The sequence below is a fragment of the Notechis scutatus genome, chromosome 4 (genome assembly GCF_049901735.1).
Source record: "Notechis scutatus isolate UNSWTSFEM ecotype Mainland chromosome 4, rNotScu1.2, whole genome shotgun sequence".
Classification (NCBI taxonomy): domain Eukaryota; kingdom Metazoa; phylum Chordata; class Lepidosauria; order Squamata; family Elapidae; genus Notechis; species Notechis scutatus.
In genome coordinates, this window is record NC_142012.1 from 94,853,592 (window position 1) to 94,869,101 (window position 15,510).

General features: G+C 39.3%; 1 protein-coding gene across 11 annotated transcripts in view; it reads left to right on the forward strand.

Annotated features, from left to right (window-relative positions):
• PCDH15 (protocadherin related 15) overlaps nt 1–15,510 on the forward strand; it is a 755,413-nt gene that overhangs the window by 414,121 nt on the left and 325,782 nt on the right. For all 11 annotated transcript variants that reach the window (XM_087964118.1, XM_087964124.1, XM_087964126.1 and 8 more), the window contains 2 exons: nt 1,891–2,051; nt 14,868–15,023. In XM_087964118.1, coding sequence (XP_087820244.1) covers nt 1,891–2,051; nt 14,868–15,023 — 317 coding nt within the window. The remainder of the gene's footprint in view (nt 1–1,890; nt 2,052–14,867; nt 15,024–15,510) is intronic.

Sequence of the window (15,510 nt, forward strand, 5' to 3'; positions counted from 1 at the left end):
AAAAGCATGTCTGTTAGCCTTAGCGGTAAAATAAAAAGTAATAAAATCAAAGGTAGGTTGTTCTGCATCCCACCTGCACCCCAAATAGCCGTGTTAGAAGGGAGAAATTTTGCCAGGTGTTGAGTCAAGGACTCAACTCAGCAAAAGACTTTCTGAATATAATGTTCCATTGTTTCCCCATTCCTGTTGTTGTTGTTTTTTTAAAAAAAACTGACATGATTTCAATCATATCAAGTTGGCCCTTTGGGTAAAATCAAGTTTTATATCCAAAGTGCTTGAACTATACAAAAGAAATGCCATGGAGCGGATGTGTCCAACCTGTACCCCATGGGCTGCATATAGCCATAGACAGATAGTAATGTGGCCCCACAAGATAATAAATGTATAAAAAATAAAGGAAGTGTGTTATTTATGTACATTAACTATATTATGTATTTTATATGCAGCCCAAGATAATTTCTCTTCACTCAAAAGTGGCCAAGCAAGCCAAAGGTTTGCATGCTGAATTGCAAAAAAGGGGACAGGCCAATTTAATCTGAATTGCAAAAAAGGGGACAGGCCAATTTTGTCATTCTCTCTTTCATTCTCCCCTTTTCCTCCCATGTACCCAGAAATTCAACTATTGTACATTCTATGCCAATGTTTCCCAACCTTAGCAAAGTTAAGATGTTTGAACTTTCACACCCAGAACTCTGAGAATTGAAGTCCATACATATTAAAATTGCTGGAAAAAAACCACAGCATTGTGTTATGGAATCCTTGTTGGTTTCTGAGGTTGGTTGGTTACTTGTTTGCAGATATTATGTTACCTGACTAGGTAATATCACCAATGTGATGATGACTATGCTGCAATGATATTTTTACCTATCTGGGGAATGAAATGTCTGCAAGCAAACAAACAACTTAGAAACCAACAAGGATCCCCAGCTTAACCTTGTGCACTATGTGCGAGTGTGTGTATCTCTGTCTATCTATCCATCCATCCATCTATCCATCCATCCATCCATCCATCCATCCATCCATCCATCCATCCATCCATCCATCCATCCATCCATCTATCTATCTATCACCATCTTGATACCATGCTATCCAAATGAACTATGCTCATATTTCTTACATAGCACATGGAATCTCAGTGGCTAACTGTGGGCCAATCAGGTTTTTAACCTGAGAAATCAACCTACAAGAATCACTCTAAAACAATAAAACAAAGATGCAATAATGTTGTTTCTTTTAACTGAAATGACGCATTTCAGCTGAAGAGAAGATGTCTTTGGGCAAAGTTCAATAAGAGCTGTTTATTTGCAATTTATCATACTTTGTGCATCAAACAACTAGAAAGAATAAGCATGCACCAATCGGAATGAAATTATAATCTAGGGAAGGCAGCAATTTGTTGATGCTGCAATAACAATTCCCTTCTACGTATGATCTCAAACCTCTTAGTTCAGGGGTCAGACACTGGGCTGTGGAATGCCTGAAACCAGGCCGTGCAAACAAGTGAAGCCCATCTGCAGATGCAGGCAGTACACCCCCTCCAGTCCATGAAAACAACCACCCCCGATCAACGGAAAAATCTCTCTCTACGGAACCAGTTCCTGGTGCCCAAAAGGTTGGGGGGGGGGCACCATCTTAGTATATACTTCAGTGAATAAGGTTCTCTTGCTAGGTATACTAAATCAATACTATTACTCCTTGTGTTTGTTTTCAATCTTTAATATATCTGTTTTGATATTACTGTTTCTGTTCATTTTTATGTTAAGTTGTTGATTATAGTTGATTGTATTTTAAGCAAGTAAACTCATCACAGGTCAGATTATAGATTTGATTTTGTACCTTCTCAAAATTATATTTCACTTACAGATGTGCCTTCCCTACTTTCTGTTTCAGGCACAATCTTGGTAGACAGCATGTTGATCAAAGGAACAGCAGGAGGACCTGATCCCACTATTGAACTTACATTAAAGGATAACACAGACTACTGGGTCATTTTAGATCCTATCAACCAGAGACTTTATCTTAATAGCACTGGACGAGTTCTGGACAGAGATGTAAGTTGGTTTCTCCATCACTCATGAAATCGATTCTTTTTTATATTAAACTTCTAGTTCAGGATTTATTTTTTTAAGTGAGTAATGAAAATGGGAAATGTCATAAGCTTATTTTTCAGGATTAAACCTGAAAGAAATTGTAGAGCTCTGGACCTTGAATCTATTGTATGGCAAATAAAGAAATTCCCAAGAATACAAGGTTGACCGATATTACATTTCTGTTTGTATGATACAAGAAAACTCATTCAGAAATTGAGTTGAAATGTGAAAATTAAGAATCTTCCCATAAGCTTGAAAGCAAGCATTATTTGTATTAAACAATTTTAACAACACCCAATTCATTAGCTATTAATGTTCTGAACAGCTGCATTTAATAAAATTATCAGCAGGAGCGGATTGAAGAAAGTTATGGTACATATTAAGAATAGTGGGGAGACTAAAACAACATAACAGAAAAAAAAAGAATAGTTGTTGCTGGATGCCACAAGCTGAAAGAAAAAAAAAACAGATGTCAATTTCTCATTTGCCTTATAAATGAAATAATAATTTTGTTTTTGTTTACCATACCTTGATTGCAATTTGGTTGAGCTGCTGATGACCAAATAAATTTGCTTGGATGAGGGTCATCTTACCACAAATGGCTAATTAGCTGTACCTCTTATAAGAGAGATGTTTGCAAATCATAAACTCACACTGTATACAGAATAAATTGTACTTTTTAAAGCTAAAGCTGGAAGTGATTCTGTGAAATGTTTGTAAAAAAATTGCTTGTAGTACAAATATTCATTTCTTCAGTTTCATCAGTGCCTTTTTCTCAAATTATTTTTAGGAACTTCCATGGGAAATGTTCACATATATGCCTGGTATGCATGCTGCACTATTGCAGTGGCATCTCTTTAGCTGTTTCTGGACTTTACAAAACATAATTAGTGGGTATTAGTGTAATACAGATCCTTGAGTTATGACCATTAGTTCAGCAACTCTTTAAAGTTACAGTAGTGCTGAATGAATGCACTTATGCCCAGTGCCAGGAGTTAACAGCCATTGCAGCACCCCTGCGGTCTTGTGATCAAAACTTGAGCACTTGGTAGATTCCCTACACTTACAACCACAGGGGCACTTCAACTTCAGATTCCCCACCCACTACCAGGGTATGTGGAAAAGACCTTTGGAGACTGGATAAAGAGACGCTGACCAATGATGATCTGGATAAAGAGATGGTGATAAATGATAAGAGACAATATATTCCATGATAGTGGGCAGGGCAAGAGGCTCAGGAGAGACCCTGTCTAGTTTCTAGACCTGCAAAAGTGAAGGGGGAATGTACTTTCTGTCTTGCAAAAGGTTTATCAGTGGAACTTTACAATAAAGTAGAATTAGCTCATCTGATTGTATTTCCTATCTGGCTTGTCCTGCAATTGTGACATGCACCTAACCCCAGCATTTCTGCTCTTTTGGCTCCCTATACCCCAGGACCCCTTCCCCCCTACACTTTGCCCCCCTCAGCTGACTTCACTGTCCTCTTGCTCCCACTGTTGACCCAGCATGCCTGGCCTGGCCCCTTGTCATGCATATGTTGATCACATGTGCCTTCCCTCCCCCCTCAAAGTCATTGTCATACCCTTGTTAGAGTCGGACTTTGAGGGAGAGGAGGAACAGCTGACAGGGAGTGGAGGTGTGGCTTTGGAGGTTGTAGAGGAGGCTGAGGAAGGGCAGAGGCCGGCTAGGCAGTCAGAGGAAGAACCAGGCCCATCCCCTCTTCATCCTAGGACACTCACAGAGGAATGGAGAAGGAAACAACTTGGCTTATGAGAGAGAAAGTGGCCATGATCCCCCTCAATGATTGCAGCTGGGGAGAATAGTATAAAAGAGAGACGGTTAAAACACAGCATTGCCAGAAGCAAAGTGTGTTTTATTTTGAAGTTATTTTGGTTGGTGTCCTTCCAACCGACTGTGCCGTGTTATCTCTTGAAGTTGGTAATTACTTATCCTGGTCCGTTGTGGAATTTCCTTCATTGTAGTTTGTTTTGTTTTTTTATTTTACCTCTATCTGCTCATTAAGTTTGGATTGTATTGCTTTCTTTTGAAGATTATGTTGGAATAAGTTTTATCTCCAACTGAGAATTATTGAACCATGGGGCCAAGTTGGAGGCATTAAAGGACATTTATTTACATTTTGGATTTTGTTACATTTGTGTTACATTCCAGGTCATCACAGTCACCCTAGGTTACCATCTGCCTTGTGAAGGACCAAGCCAGCTATCGCTCTAATAATGGCAGACAAGTACAAATCTTCCTGGAAAATAGTGATCTGAAAGTTTATGTGGTTTGTCCAGTGATGCCATCTTAACCTTAGAAACAGATCAGACTAGATCAATACTAAGACAAAGAATCTTGAATACAGAAGGTCAAGCAGAATTGCCATTTTCTTTCATAATATAACTGCAAATAATCAAATTTTAGTGTTGAAACCAGCTTTGTATATCACAGTTCTCAAATTTAGGAGAATGTTATCTTTAATGATCTCCTACAGTGTAGGAAAACCTTATATGAAACCCAATATGCCCCTATGATATGGGTATAGTAGAATCAACAGCCCCATGTTCTTCTGTTTTGCCGGTTCTACATTTGACACAGTTGTGTGCTCTTCCTTCATTTAAATTTCTGGTGCCCTCTGATAATTTTGTCTTAACTAATAAGCAATCAAGATTTTGGGCTGAAGTTATCTTGGTTGTCGTCCTTCCAACAGTCTGTGCCTTGTTATTTCTCTGAAGACAGCAAAATTTTGCTAGATTATGTATACACGTCACCCATAAATAGTTGCCAATAGTTCTTGTTGTTAAGGTATCATTTTGTGTGGTTCTTTTTTATTAAATGTACATCTATTGGTTAATGAGCACAATAAAGTTTCTCTCTGCTCTGTCAGGCCAGGCCAGGCCATCAACTGTGGGAGCAAGACAGGGTGAAGGTTAGATGGGATGACACAGTACAGGGCAGCAAGAGTCTCAGAATGCAGGGCAACAAAGGTAGCGAGACTGAAGCTTTTTGCGGTGGTGCTGGTCTGATCTGGACCAGATTTGGATTACTAGGGCTGCTGAGGTACTGAAGCTCAGGGGCTCCCAGAGCCCTGGCATACAAACAAGTCCTTAAGTGGCAGCAGAGCAAGCTGCTCCAGAACTGTGAGGAAGAAGACAGAGATGGAGGTTGAATATAAAGTTGGGGAGATACATGTAGTTACATATGAGTAGTTCTTTATTTGTTGTTTGCCTATAGACAGAACTCTTGCCAGACTAAAGCAACTGTCTGCATAACTACTAGATCATGGGTGTCAAACTCACGGCCTGTGGGCCGGATGCGTCACATGCTGGCCATGCCCAGGCCTGGTTTAGCGAAGGGGGAAAAAAGTTGTGATATGTCACACGACGACTTTGTGATGACGCAAGTTTGACACCTGTACTAGATACATTTTGTGAGCTGCTGGTAGAGGATGCTTCTTTGCTCTCTTCCTACATACCAGACAGTGGTGAGATGCAAATTTTTTACCATCAGTTCTGTGGGCGTGGCTTGGTGGGCACACTTTTCATGCGCGGGCACCAAACGCACACTTTGCACGCAAGCAGAGGATTTGCTACTGACCTTCTCCTACAATCTTGCATTCTCCTTGTGTCTTCAATAACTGACACACAGCAATCTGCTGTGCCACGCGAAGTAGGAAATAAAGGGCAGAATAGAGACGGGGCAGGCAGGCAGGCCCAGCAGCTGATCGTCGGAGTGAACTGGTTTGCTCACAGATGCTCTTCAGAGACACCAGTTCAGCCGAACTGGGCCAAACTGGTCGAATATCACCACTGATACCAGGAAATTCCAAGCTCTACTGTCTCTTTACTTTCTGGGAAAGAGTCCATTGTCCCTGCAACTCTAGTTTATATAGAACCACTCTATAAACTCCAAGCATGTGTTTTGCAATCCTCAAGGCCATGATGAGAATAACCACATTTCCATTGATTCAAAAAAGGCAGGAAGAAAAAGCCTAGAATTTAAACTCTGGGACAGACAATATTTTGTTCCTGTGTAGGAAGAATGTTCTGGATGCATAATTGTATATGGCTTAATTCTAATTGGCAGGAAAGCAACGGCTTTGGTCTTGTCATGTCTTTGAATTCCTGCTGTAAGCCAGTTTCATAATGTGATAAAGTATCTATATAATTGAGATATATTTTTTTATGTGCCTGGCAAAAACTCTGATGACAATTCCCATATGTTTTCATATCATGTTTCTTCCCTCTCTGCCAACTTCACAAACAATGTTATCTTCTCCCTGTGTAATATTATGGTGATACTTCAGCTCATAATTGCTTATTCTTTTGTTTTTGGCTGGAAAAAAAACACCTTTAAGACATTTCAAGATACATTTTAAAAAACCCTAGTATTTTATTACACTTAGGGAATGAACAGATATATTCAAGAGTTTTTCCATCTGACAGCGTAATCTGTACAATTCTATTCTGTCCAGAAAAGCAGTCACATTGTATATTTGTACACCAAAACCAAAGGAACTACTAAGTAATTCAAAAGAGTTTCTGCCCTCTGGCCACGCCTGCAGCTTCTGTCTGCTGTTCAATCATTTCCCTCATTTCTTTATCTTTCTTTGGGTTTAGGGGCCCCAGGACATATATTGTATTTTTCAGTGATCTGATGAAGCCCTGAAACATCTAGGTTTTGAAGCAGAACTCCATCCCGCTGTTTTTTTTTTTTTTTTTATTAATCTATTTTTAAAAGAACATTATTGAATGTTTTCAGAAGACAAGCTTTTAAAATCTTCACTATTCATCTTTATTTCAAGAGCAAACCCGCACATTTCAATTTGATTTGAACATTTTATTCAGTAGCAGAGAGAAATTAAAACCAAAATGAATGAACTATAAGAGAATGTGCTTTCTTATGGAATGGTAATCCAATAAGCAATGGGAAAGCGAGAATAAAATACATTTAAAATTTTCAAGGAAGAGATTCAAAATAATCAGGGTAAGTCTGGTTAAGCCCATAAAGCCCAGTTTCACTCTTCAGAAACTTAGTTAGCCTAAACATCTAAGAACGAGATATTTAGATTCAAGAATTATCTCAATGAAATGTGGTATATCATGTGGAAGCAACAAACAGATTATCATTTTCATTCATTCATTCAACAAATGCATATGGCTGCCCATTTATCACTAGAACTCTAGGCAGGAAACAGAACAATAAAAAATCAATAATAAGAGTCAATTAAGAGAATCACATTGGGACAGTATAGGAAATAACTTACCCAATATATTTCATACACTCACACTCGGCTCCTTTAAAAGTGCCTGGGTGAAAAGTCAGATCTATAACAGCCTTCCAGAAGGCCAGCTAAGTTGCAGGTATTTAAATATTGGGAGGAAGGGGGGGGGGAGCCACAAGAGCCACAACATGAAAGGCACACTTTCAAGGTCCCACTAGGTGACATGCTTCACCAAGGAGACCTGAGTATGCTCTCTTTGCTAGGTCTAGTGAAGTGGGCAGAAACCAGAGGTGGTATTCAGAAGGTTCTGACCAGTTTTGGAGAACCAGTAGTGGAAAATTTGAGTAGTTCGGAGAATTGGCAAATACCCCCTCTGACTGGCCCCGTCCCCATCTATTCTCTGCCTCCCCTGAGTCCCAGCTGATCAGCCGAGTCTTCTTTTGTTGCCCTGCACAGGAGAACAGAACTGGAAAGCAGGTTAGCGAGAGGGAATGGGGATTTTGCAGTAACCTTCCCCCAGGAGTATGGAGGGAATGGAAATGTTGCAGTATTCTTCCCCTCTCATGCCCACCAAGCCATGCCCACAGAACCGGTAGTAAAAACAATTGAATCCCACCACTGATGCCTACCCAGCCGGTCATTAGGGCAGAGAATCGGTTGTTGAATTATTTGAATCCCACAACTGGCAGAAACTATAGATGCTCCCACACAGCTAATCTGACCCAATCCTATGTAGGGCTATAAAAGTGAGAACCAGTATCTTGAACTGCATCTGGAAGTCTTCTTGAAACTATGTAAAAGTGTAGCTTTTATGACTGAAACTGGGGTCATTTAACTTGCTATTTTTACATACCGCAAACAACCTTCTAAAAGTTTAAATGGCCATTTTTGTGACCTTAGAAAAACTGCCTTCAGAAACTGGGAAATTTTTCACATTAAGTAAGTGCTCTTCTACCAACCAATCATAATGCTTTATGGAAAACTGTGTTAAGTGCCATAGCTGGAGTACAATTTCATATAGCTGTTGTTCCAAAATAAATATCATCACTCTGGAAAGGGATACAAAAGAAACATACCAAAGGATCGGAGACAGAAAGATTGATGTTGAAGATTTAGGGATTTTATTTTATTTTTTTAATTACCGTATATACTCGAGTATAAGTCGACCCGAATATAAGCCGAGGCACCTAATTTTACACTGAAAAACTAGGCTTATACTCGAGTATATACAGTAAGTTGAGAGGGGATATGAGGAAGCTTTATAAAATAATGGGCATTGTAGAAAGAATAGAGAGAAAATGTTTCATACTGGTATTGAATAAGTGTAAGTCATAACTATTTAAATGACTTTTTTCATGCAAAAGTATATATTATCATGCTATAATACATTCATAATATTGAGATGGAACGTGGTACAAATGAAGGAACTTGATGACTCTATAAAGAAAGGATATATGTAAGAAACTTTACATTGAAACTTAATATCAGTTGTTGTTGAGCAATTAGCATGTTTGTTTTTCTACTTTCCTGCTAGTATTTCCCGATGTATCACAGCAGGAATTACTGACTAAAAAAATAATAATCTGGATTTGATTCATCTTCAATTTTATCTATTGGGTCCTTTGTGCTTTTCTTATACTGTTTCTATCAGTAGAAATATAATCAGAGTAATTAAAAGTTCTCTAGGAATAACATTATTATAGTTTATAATATCAATTATAATTTATTTATTTTTATGTTCCATCAAAATTAAATAATGGAAGAAAAACTTTTACATTGAAATCTATCTTGATTTGAATTTGTGATGCTACAGTTGTCAATGTCTTCACAACCATGACCTGGATGAGTGAAAATCTCTATATACAAATACAAAACTTCTCAGTTAAAAAAAAAAATACGGACACTGCCTTATTGGCACTGATTCAGCCTTGTAACACTTGTAAGACTAGGGTCTATCCAGTTGGGAAATTCTTAACTCTTCTATCAGCCATGGTAGACACAGAAATTGGAATTTCCTGCCTAAACATACATTTTAATAAATTGGTTCCCACTCCTGAAATTCAAGAGGCAGTTGTGCAACCAAGCAGTCTTTCATGCAGGGATGTTTTTAATGAGGAATGCCGCCAAATCTTTGGCTCTGAAAAGGGTTTATTCAGAAATATAGGGAAACAAGGAAAGGCAAGAACCATGGGATTCCAAATACTGGAAGCCTTCCATTTGTGGGATAAGGTGCATCTATTAAAGCATAAGGAAATTGAATATAGGCAAATGTCCATCAAGCACCAACTATTATTTCTGCACAAATGTCTATGACAGCATGCTTTTCCCACCAGTATCAGATACAAACCTCCAATGAATTGATTGCAGAAAATATGTCTTCAGCAACAGAGTTGTCAACGCCTGGAATGCCCTATCCGACTCCGTTGTTGCAGCCTCAATCCCTCATAGCTTCAACCGTAGACCTCACTCCATTCCTAAGAGATCCTTAAAGGGCGCGTGCATAAGCGCGCTAACATGCCTACCGTCCCTGTCTTACTGTCCCCATTAATCTATATTTACTTTGTTCTTGTTTATCTTAGACTTGTTATCTTGTACATGTTTGAGAAAAAATTTAAAATAAATAAATAAATAAATAAAATTGCACAGTTGCCTAGAAAATAGCTCAACAACAGTAAAAAATAGCTCAACAACAGTAAAAAAATGATACATCTAATGAGCATGAATGCTCATCTCAGACTAAATGAATCCCAGCACACCTTAGATAATCACAAGGAGCAACTGGAATGAACCATGACCCCAAAGCTCACAAAATGCTGACCACCACCCTTCAAGAGTACATCTGTAAGACAAGCTGAAGAAAGGAAAAACTAAACTGCAAATCAAATCAGTCAAGTTAAAGCCAAAATATCCTTTAGAAAGATGTTGTAGGAGGTGGCAGGTCTTAACTATAACATAGACAATGCTAATCAATTAGAATTTTTGCAGCATTTAAAACTGCAGGGTATGCGACAGAGAAAACATAAGGCAAACAATCGTACCACAGACCAAAAGAACCCAGAAAAGGCACCGATGATATTACCTAGGTGAGTAATGAAACATCTGCAAGACAACAACCAAGCTCATGTTACAAGGACTCCATACTTCAGTGGTGGGATTAAAAACAATTATTACTGGTTCTGTGGGTATAGCTTGGTGAGCGTGGCGTGGCTTGGTGGGTGTGGCAGGGGAAGGATACTGTAAAATCTCCATTCTTTTCCCACTCTAGGGGAAGGTTACTACAAAATCCCATTCCCTCCCCACCCCACTAACCTGCTTTCCAGCTCCGTTCTCCTATGCTGGGCAACAAAAGAAGACCCAACCGATCAGTTGGGACTCGGGAGGCAGAGAATAGATGGGGAGAATAGACGGGGCCAGTCAGAGGTGGTATTTGCTGGTTCTCTGAACTACTCAAAATTTCCACTACCGGTTCTCTAGAATTGGTCAGAACCTGCTGAATACCACCTCTGCCATACTTCAACCCCAAGCTACATCTATTCCAGTCTATTGGAATGAATGGGGATCATCTTCTATGGAGGTGCTGGATTTTGTCATCATGACTACTTGGATTTAAACCTTGGAAGTGTGCTAGTTCTATACGATTATCTCAATAAAAATTTGGAAGGATGAATAACAGGGCTAGACTTTTATGACGTTTAGGCGTGATTTCAAAGTAGGCATTTTGTTTGGAGTACTTGTCAGTTTTCCTTCCTCTCTTTCTTTGCCTTCAATTCCCAACCAAAGCTTCTGCGGCTATCTCATTTTCTGTCAAAACCTGGAATCACATCTTCCTCTAGCAACTGCAAGATGTCTTCATTTGCCAGTTTTCTCCATGATGCTGAACTAATAACTGACTTCTCTGAAACTATATTTATATTTTACATTCATATATTGTATATATCGTATAGATTGTATACATATATTGTATCTGTTGAATGTTGCAGTATATCATCTGGGGATGGATTTTTCTTTTGGGGGGTTATTGTTTGTTTTAATGTCGTATACTTTCCCCAAGTAAGTTTGAGTTGTGTGACCTAATGTCAATAAATAAATTAGAAATCTGTGCCAATGTTGTAAAGCAATTTTGCTAACCAGCTGCAGTATTGGAATTTTGACTGGTTTCCAAGCTGTAGCAAAAATGAAAATCGATGGCTTTAACTTATAGGTTCTAAAGTTTTTAAGGCCATCTTATGTCACTTTTCTTATCAGAGTTGTCCTCCAACACAACCAAAATTCACCATTTCAAAAAAAAAAAAGTATGAACCCTTTTATTTGATAGAATGGTTCATGGTCTGGATAACTATACTACATTTTTGGACAAGAACCACACATTTTTCTTCCCCAAATAATAAGCAGAAATATTTCAGACTTAGAAAAGCCATGGTGTTTCACTTGCTATTTTCAGCATCTCAATTAGAACACTTCTGATTTCTGAAACAAATTGATTGAAGAACTGTTCCTGAAAAAAAAAAGTGTTGACATAGACCATATCGTTTGTGAATCCATGCTGGCAGTTGATGCATAATGCCTTTTAACACTTTTGAATAATGTGACTTGCCAATAGTGACTGACGTTAATCTATGCAATGCAGTGGCATTTGCACAAAGTAACAATGCAATCCATTTCTTGCCTATCTACATCCTGCTGATTTTTTTATATTTAAATGCCGGAATGTTCTTGAGAACCTCATGTTCGAAGAAACCAGTCTCTTTTGCATTGTAAATTTTGACAATATGATGCCTTCATCATTGATGGGTTTGTTTAAGCCTTTCCTGTAAGGCAGTATCTCTTCCATTGCTGCTACATATTCAAAGCTTTATTGACAAAGTGTTTGCTAATGGTTGCAGTCCATTTATAAAATTACCAAAGCCATCCATCATCAGCTTTAAAACTTATTTTCACATGGTCAATCTATTATGTGCATTTTAAAACACCCTAATGCTTAACATTTCTACACTTTCATTGAGTGTTTCGCCTGGACCCATTTTTGTTTTTTGCTTGTAACAATTTCAGCTTTGTTAAGTTTAACAAAAAACAACAACCCTGTTTGTTCCTTAGCACAGCGGTCTCCAACCTTTGTTTGCTGATCCGGCTGGGAGGAGAGGGTTAAAGGGGAACCAGGCCATGTGAGTGATGGGCTGACACGCGCCACCATCTCCACCAGTGGTGGGATTCAATTTTTTTTACTACCGGTTCTGTGGGTGTGGCTTGGTGGGCGTGGCAGGAGAAGGAGACTGTAAAATCTCCAGTCAGAGGTGGTATATGTTCTCTGAACTGCTCAAAATTTCCACTACCGGTTCTCCAGAACTGGTCAGAACCTGCTGAATACTACCTCTGATCTCCACTCACATAAAAAAGAACCAAAAGCAGTGGTGGAATTCAAACATTTTTACTACTGGTTCTGTGGGTGTGGCTTGGTGGGCATGGAGTGGATTGATGGGCGAGGCGTGGTAGGCGTGACAGGGCAAGGATACTGCAAAATCTCTATTCCCTCCCCACTCCTGTGGAAAGGTTACTGCAAAACCCCATTCCCTCCCCATCCCATTAACCTGCTTTTCAGCTCCGTTCTCCAGTGCAGGGCAACCAAAGAAGACCCAGCTGATCAGCTGGGACTCAGGAGGCAGAGGATAGATGGGGGCAGGGCCAATCAGAGGTGGTATTTGCCGGTTCTCTGAACTACTCAAAATTTCCACTACCGGTTCTCCAGAACTGGTCAGAACCTGCTGAATATCACCTCTGACCAAAAGCTTTTGCAAAGGGATGGAAGGCTTAAAGTAGTTTAAGATAGATATCTACCCCATTTCATCTGTTTGCAAAAGCCTTTCATTTGTTTGCAAAAGCTTTTGGCATGGAGAAGAGAAGCCCTTGGAGCCACAGTTTCATGCTCCTTCAGACTTATCAAGGCTGCCCAATGCTCCAAAAGTGGATCAGTTGTCCTGAGCAGGCAGCCTCAGTGAGTCAGCATAGCTGAGGAGGGTGCGCTCGTTCTGCTCAGTCTCTGCTCTCACTGGAACACTTTTGGAACATGGGGAGCATGAGACTTGGTGGCCCAGTGGTGGTGGGAGGGAACCTTGGACATGTGATTGGCAGGCCTATGCGCATGCATGTGTGTGCAGGTCCACTCACACAAGAGAAAAAAAAGCATTTGGGGCACTGCTTGCACAAGTGGATCTGTACACACCAGCCTGCCTCTCACATGCCCCAGTTCTGAATAGGCCATGGCCCAATAGTGGATTGTGAGGGGCTGCTTTAGCACCATACTTTTTATACATATGTAATAGGTGGTCCTGATCTAATCTACTCTATTTATGGCTTTACACTGAAATTTACTTTCGTTTTTTAACACACACTGCACACATCCCTTGAAGCCATGATTTGTTAAGTGCTATAATATATTAACACAAAACAATATAAACAATGCTAGAGGTAATCTTTGACCTACAACCATTTGTTTACTGAACATTTGAAGTTACAACAGCACTTAAAAAAAGTGACTTATTACCGTTTTTCACACTTAAAGATCATTGTAGTATTCCCATGGTCACAGTAACTGGCATTGATTGCTTCATACGATCTATTCTAGTGAAAGATAAATACCATTTTGGGTTCAGCAACCTTCCAGGAAGTTTTCCTTCCTCCAATTTTTCAGCCTAGCCTACAATATTGGGCTTTCCCAAAATGTCCTATTCAGATAATAATCAGCTCTTAGTCTGCTTAGTTTTTTCCCCTTTAATTCCTCTAATATTTAGCATCAATGGATGTAAGGAAAGTTTGCCTTCTGACATAATTAATATCCAATGAAACAGAAGACAGATTAATCTCACTTATATTCTTTGAAAGCCGACTTAGTTGTATTTGATTTTACCATTTTACAATTAGTTAAAGGCAAAATGTGATCATGACATTTATCTGGATTTAGCCTACAGCTTCTGAACTATTGTAACGATATATTAAAATATATTGTACATGAATATAATATCATATGTACTGCAATACTTACACCTGATGTTCAGATACATAACCAGCTACTAAGGGTGACTTTTACAGATTAACTACAGGTAGTCCTTGATTTATAACAGTTTCTTTTAATGACCATTTGAAGTTATAATGGTATTGAAAAAAGTTATTTATGACTATTTTTCACACTTACGACCATTGCAGCATCTCTATGATCATGTGATCAAAATTCAGATACTTGGCAATTCTCATATTTATGACATTTCAATGTCCCGTGTTACTAACGTAACGCAGAGATTCACTTAATTACCAACAAGAAAGGTCGTAAAATGGGGCAAAACTCATTTAATAAATGTCTGTCTTAGCTGTATAATTTTTCGGATCAATTGTGGTCATTAGTCAAGGGCTACCTGTACATATACTGATCTGGGAACAAGCCCAATGTAGTAAATTAGCTTTATTCCTCATGACGGAATTAGAGAATTGCACCGTACGATATGTATACTTACTTGGAAAATACTTAAATGTACTTATAGTTTTGTTTTTTTTCTCCTCTGCAGCCACCAGTGTCCATTCAGTCTATAGTAGTCCAAGTCCAATGCATTAATCGAAAAGTAGGAACTATTATCAACCATGAAGTTCGGATCGTGGTGAGGGATAGAAATGATAACTCTCCCCAGTTCCAGCAAGAACAGTACTATGTCACAGTGAATGAGGTGAGATTTTTTTTTATTTTTCGTGTTATTATTACTACTGTTTATTTTCATTTTTCTGATAGAGCAGGGGTGTCAAACTTGATTTCATTGAGGGCTTCATTAGGGTTGTGTTTGACCTCGGGGGGCTGGGGTGGACGTGGCCAGCATGACATCACTCATGTTTTGGGGGTGCTTTTGGTGGCCCAAACACTCTGCCAGTGAAAATGGGCTCCCGAGCTCCGTTTTCAGCTGAGATGGCCTCCTGCAATCCTCAGGGGAGGAGAGGCGTGCACGGCCCTCATGAGCTCCATTTTCGCTAGCAGAGGCATCACAGGCCGGTCCTTCTTTGTTTCCAGGGCAACCCTGCGGGCCAGATCTAAGGACCCCGTGGGCCAAATCTGGCTCGCAGGCCTTCAGTTTGACACCCCAGGAGTAGAGTGCTTAGAACATAATGTGTTTCCACACAGCAACTTTGTTTGCTTAAGTAACAAGCTGCAGTTAAGGTTAC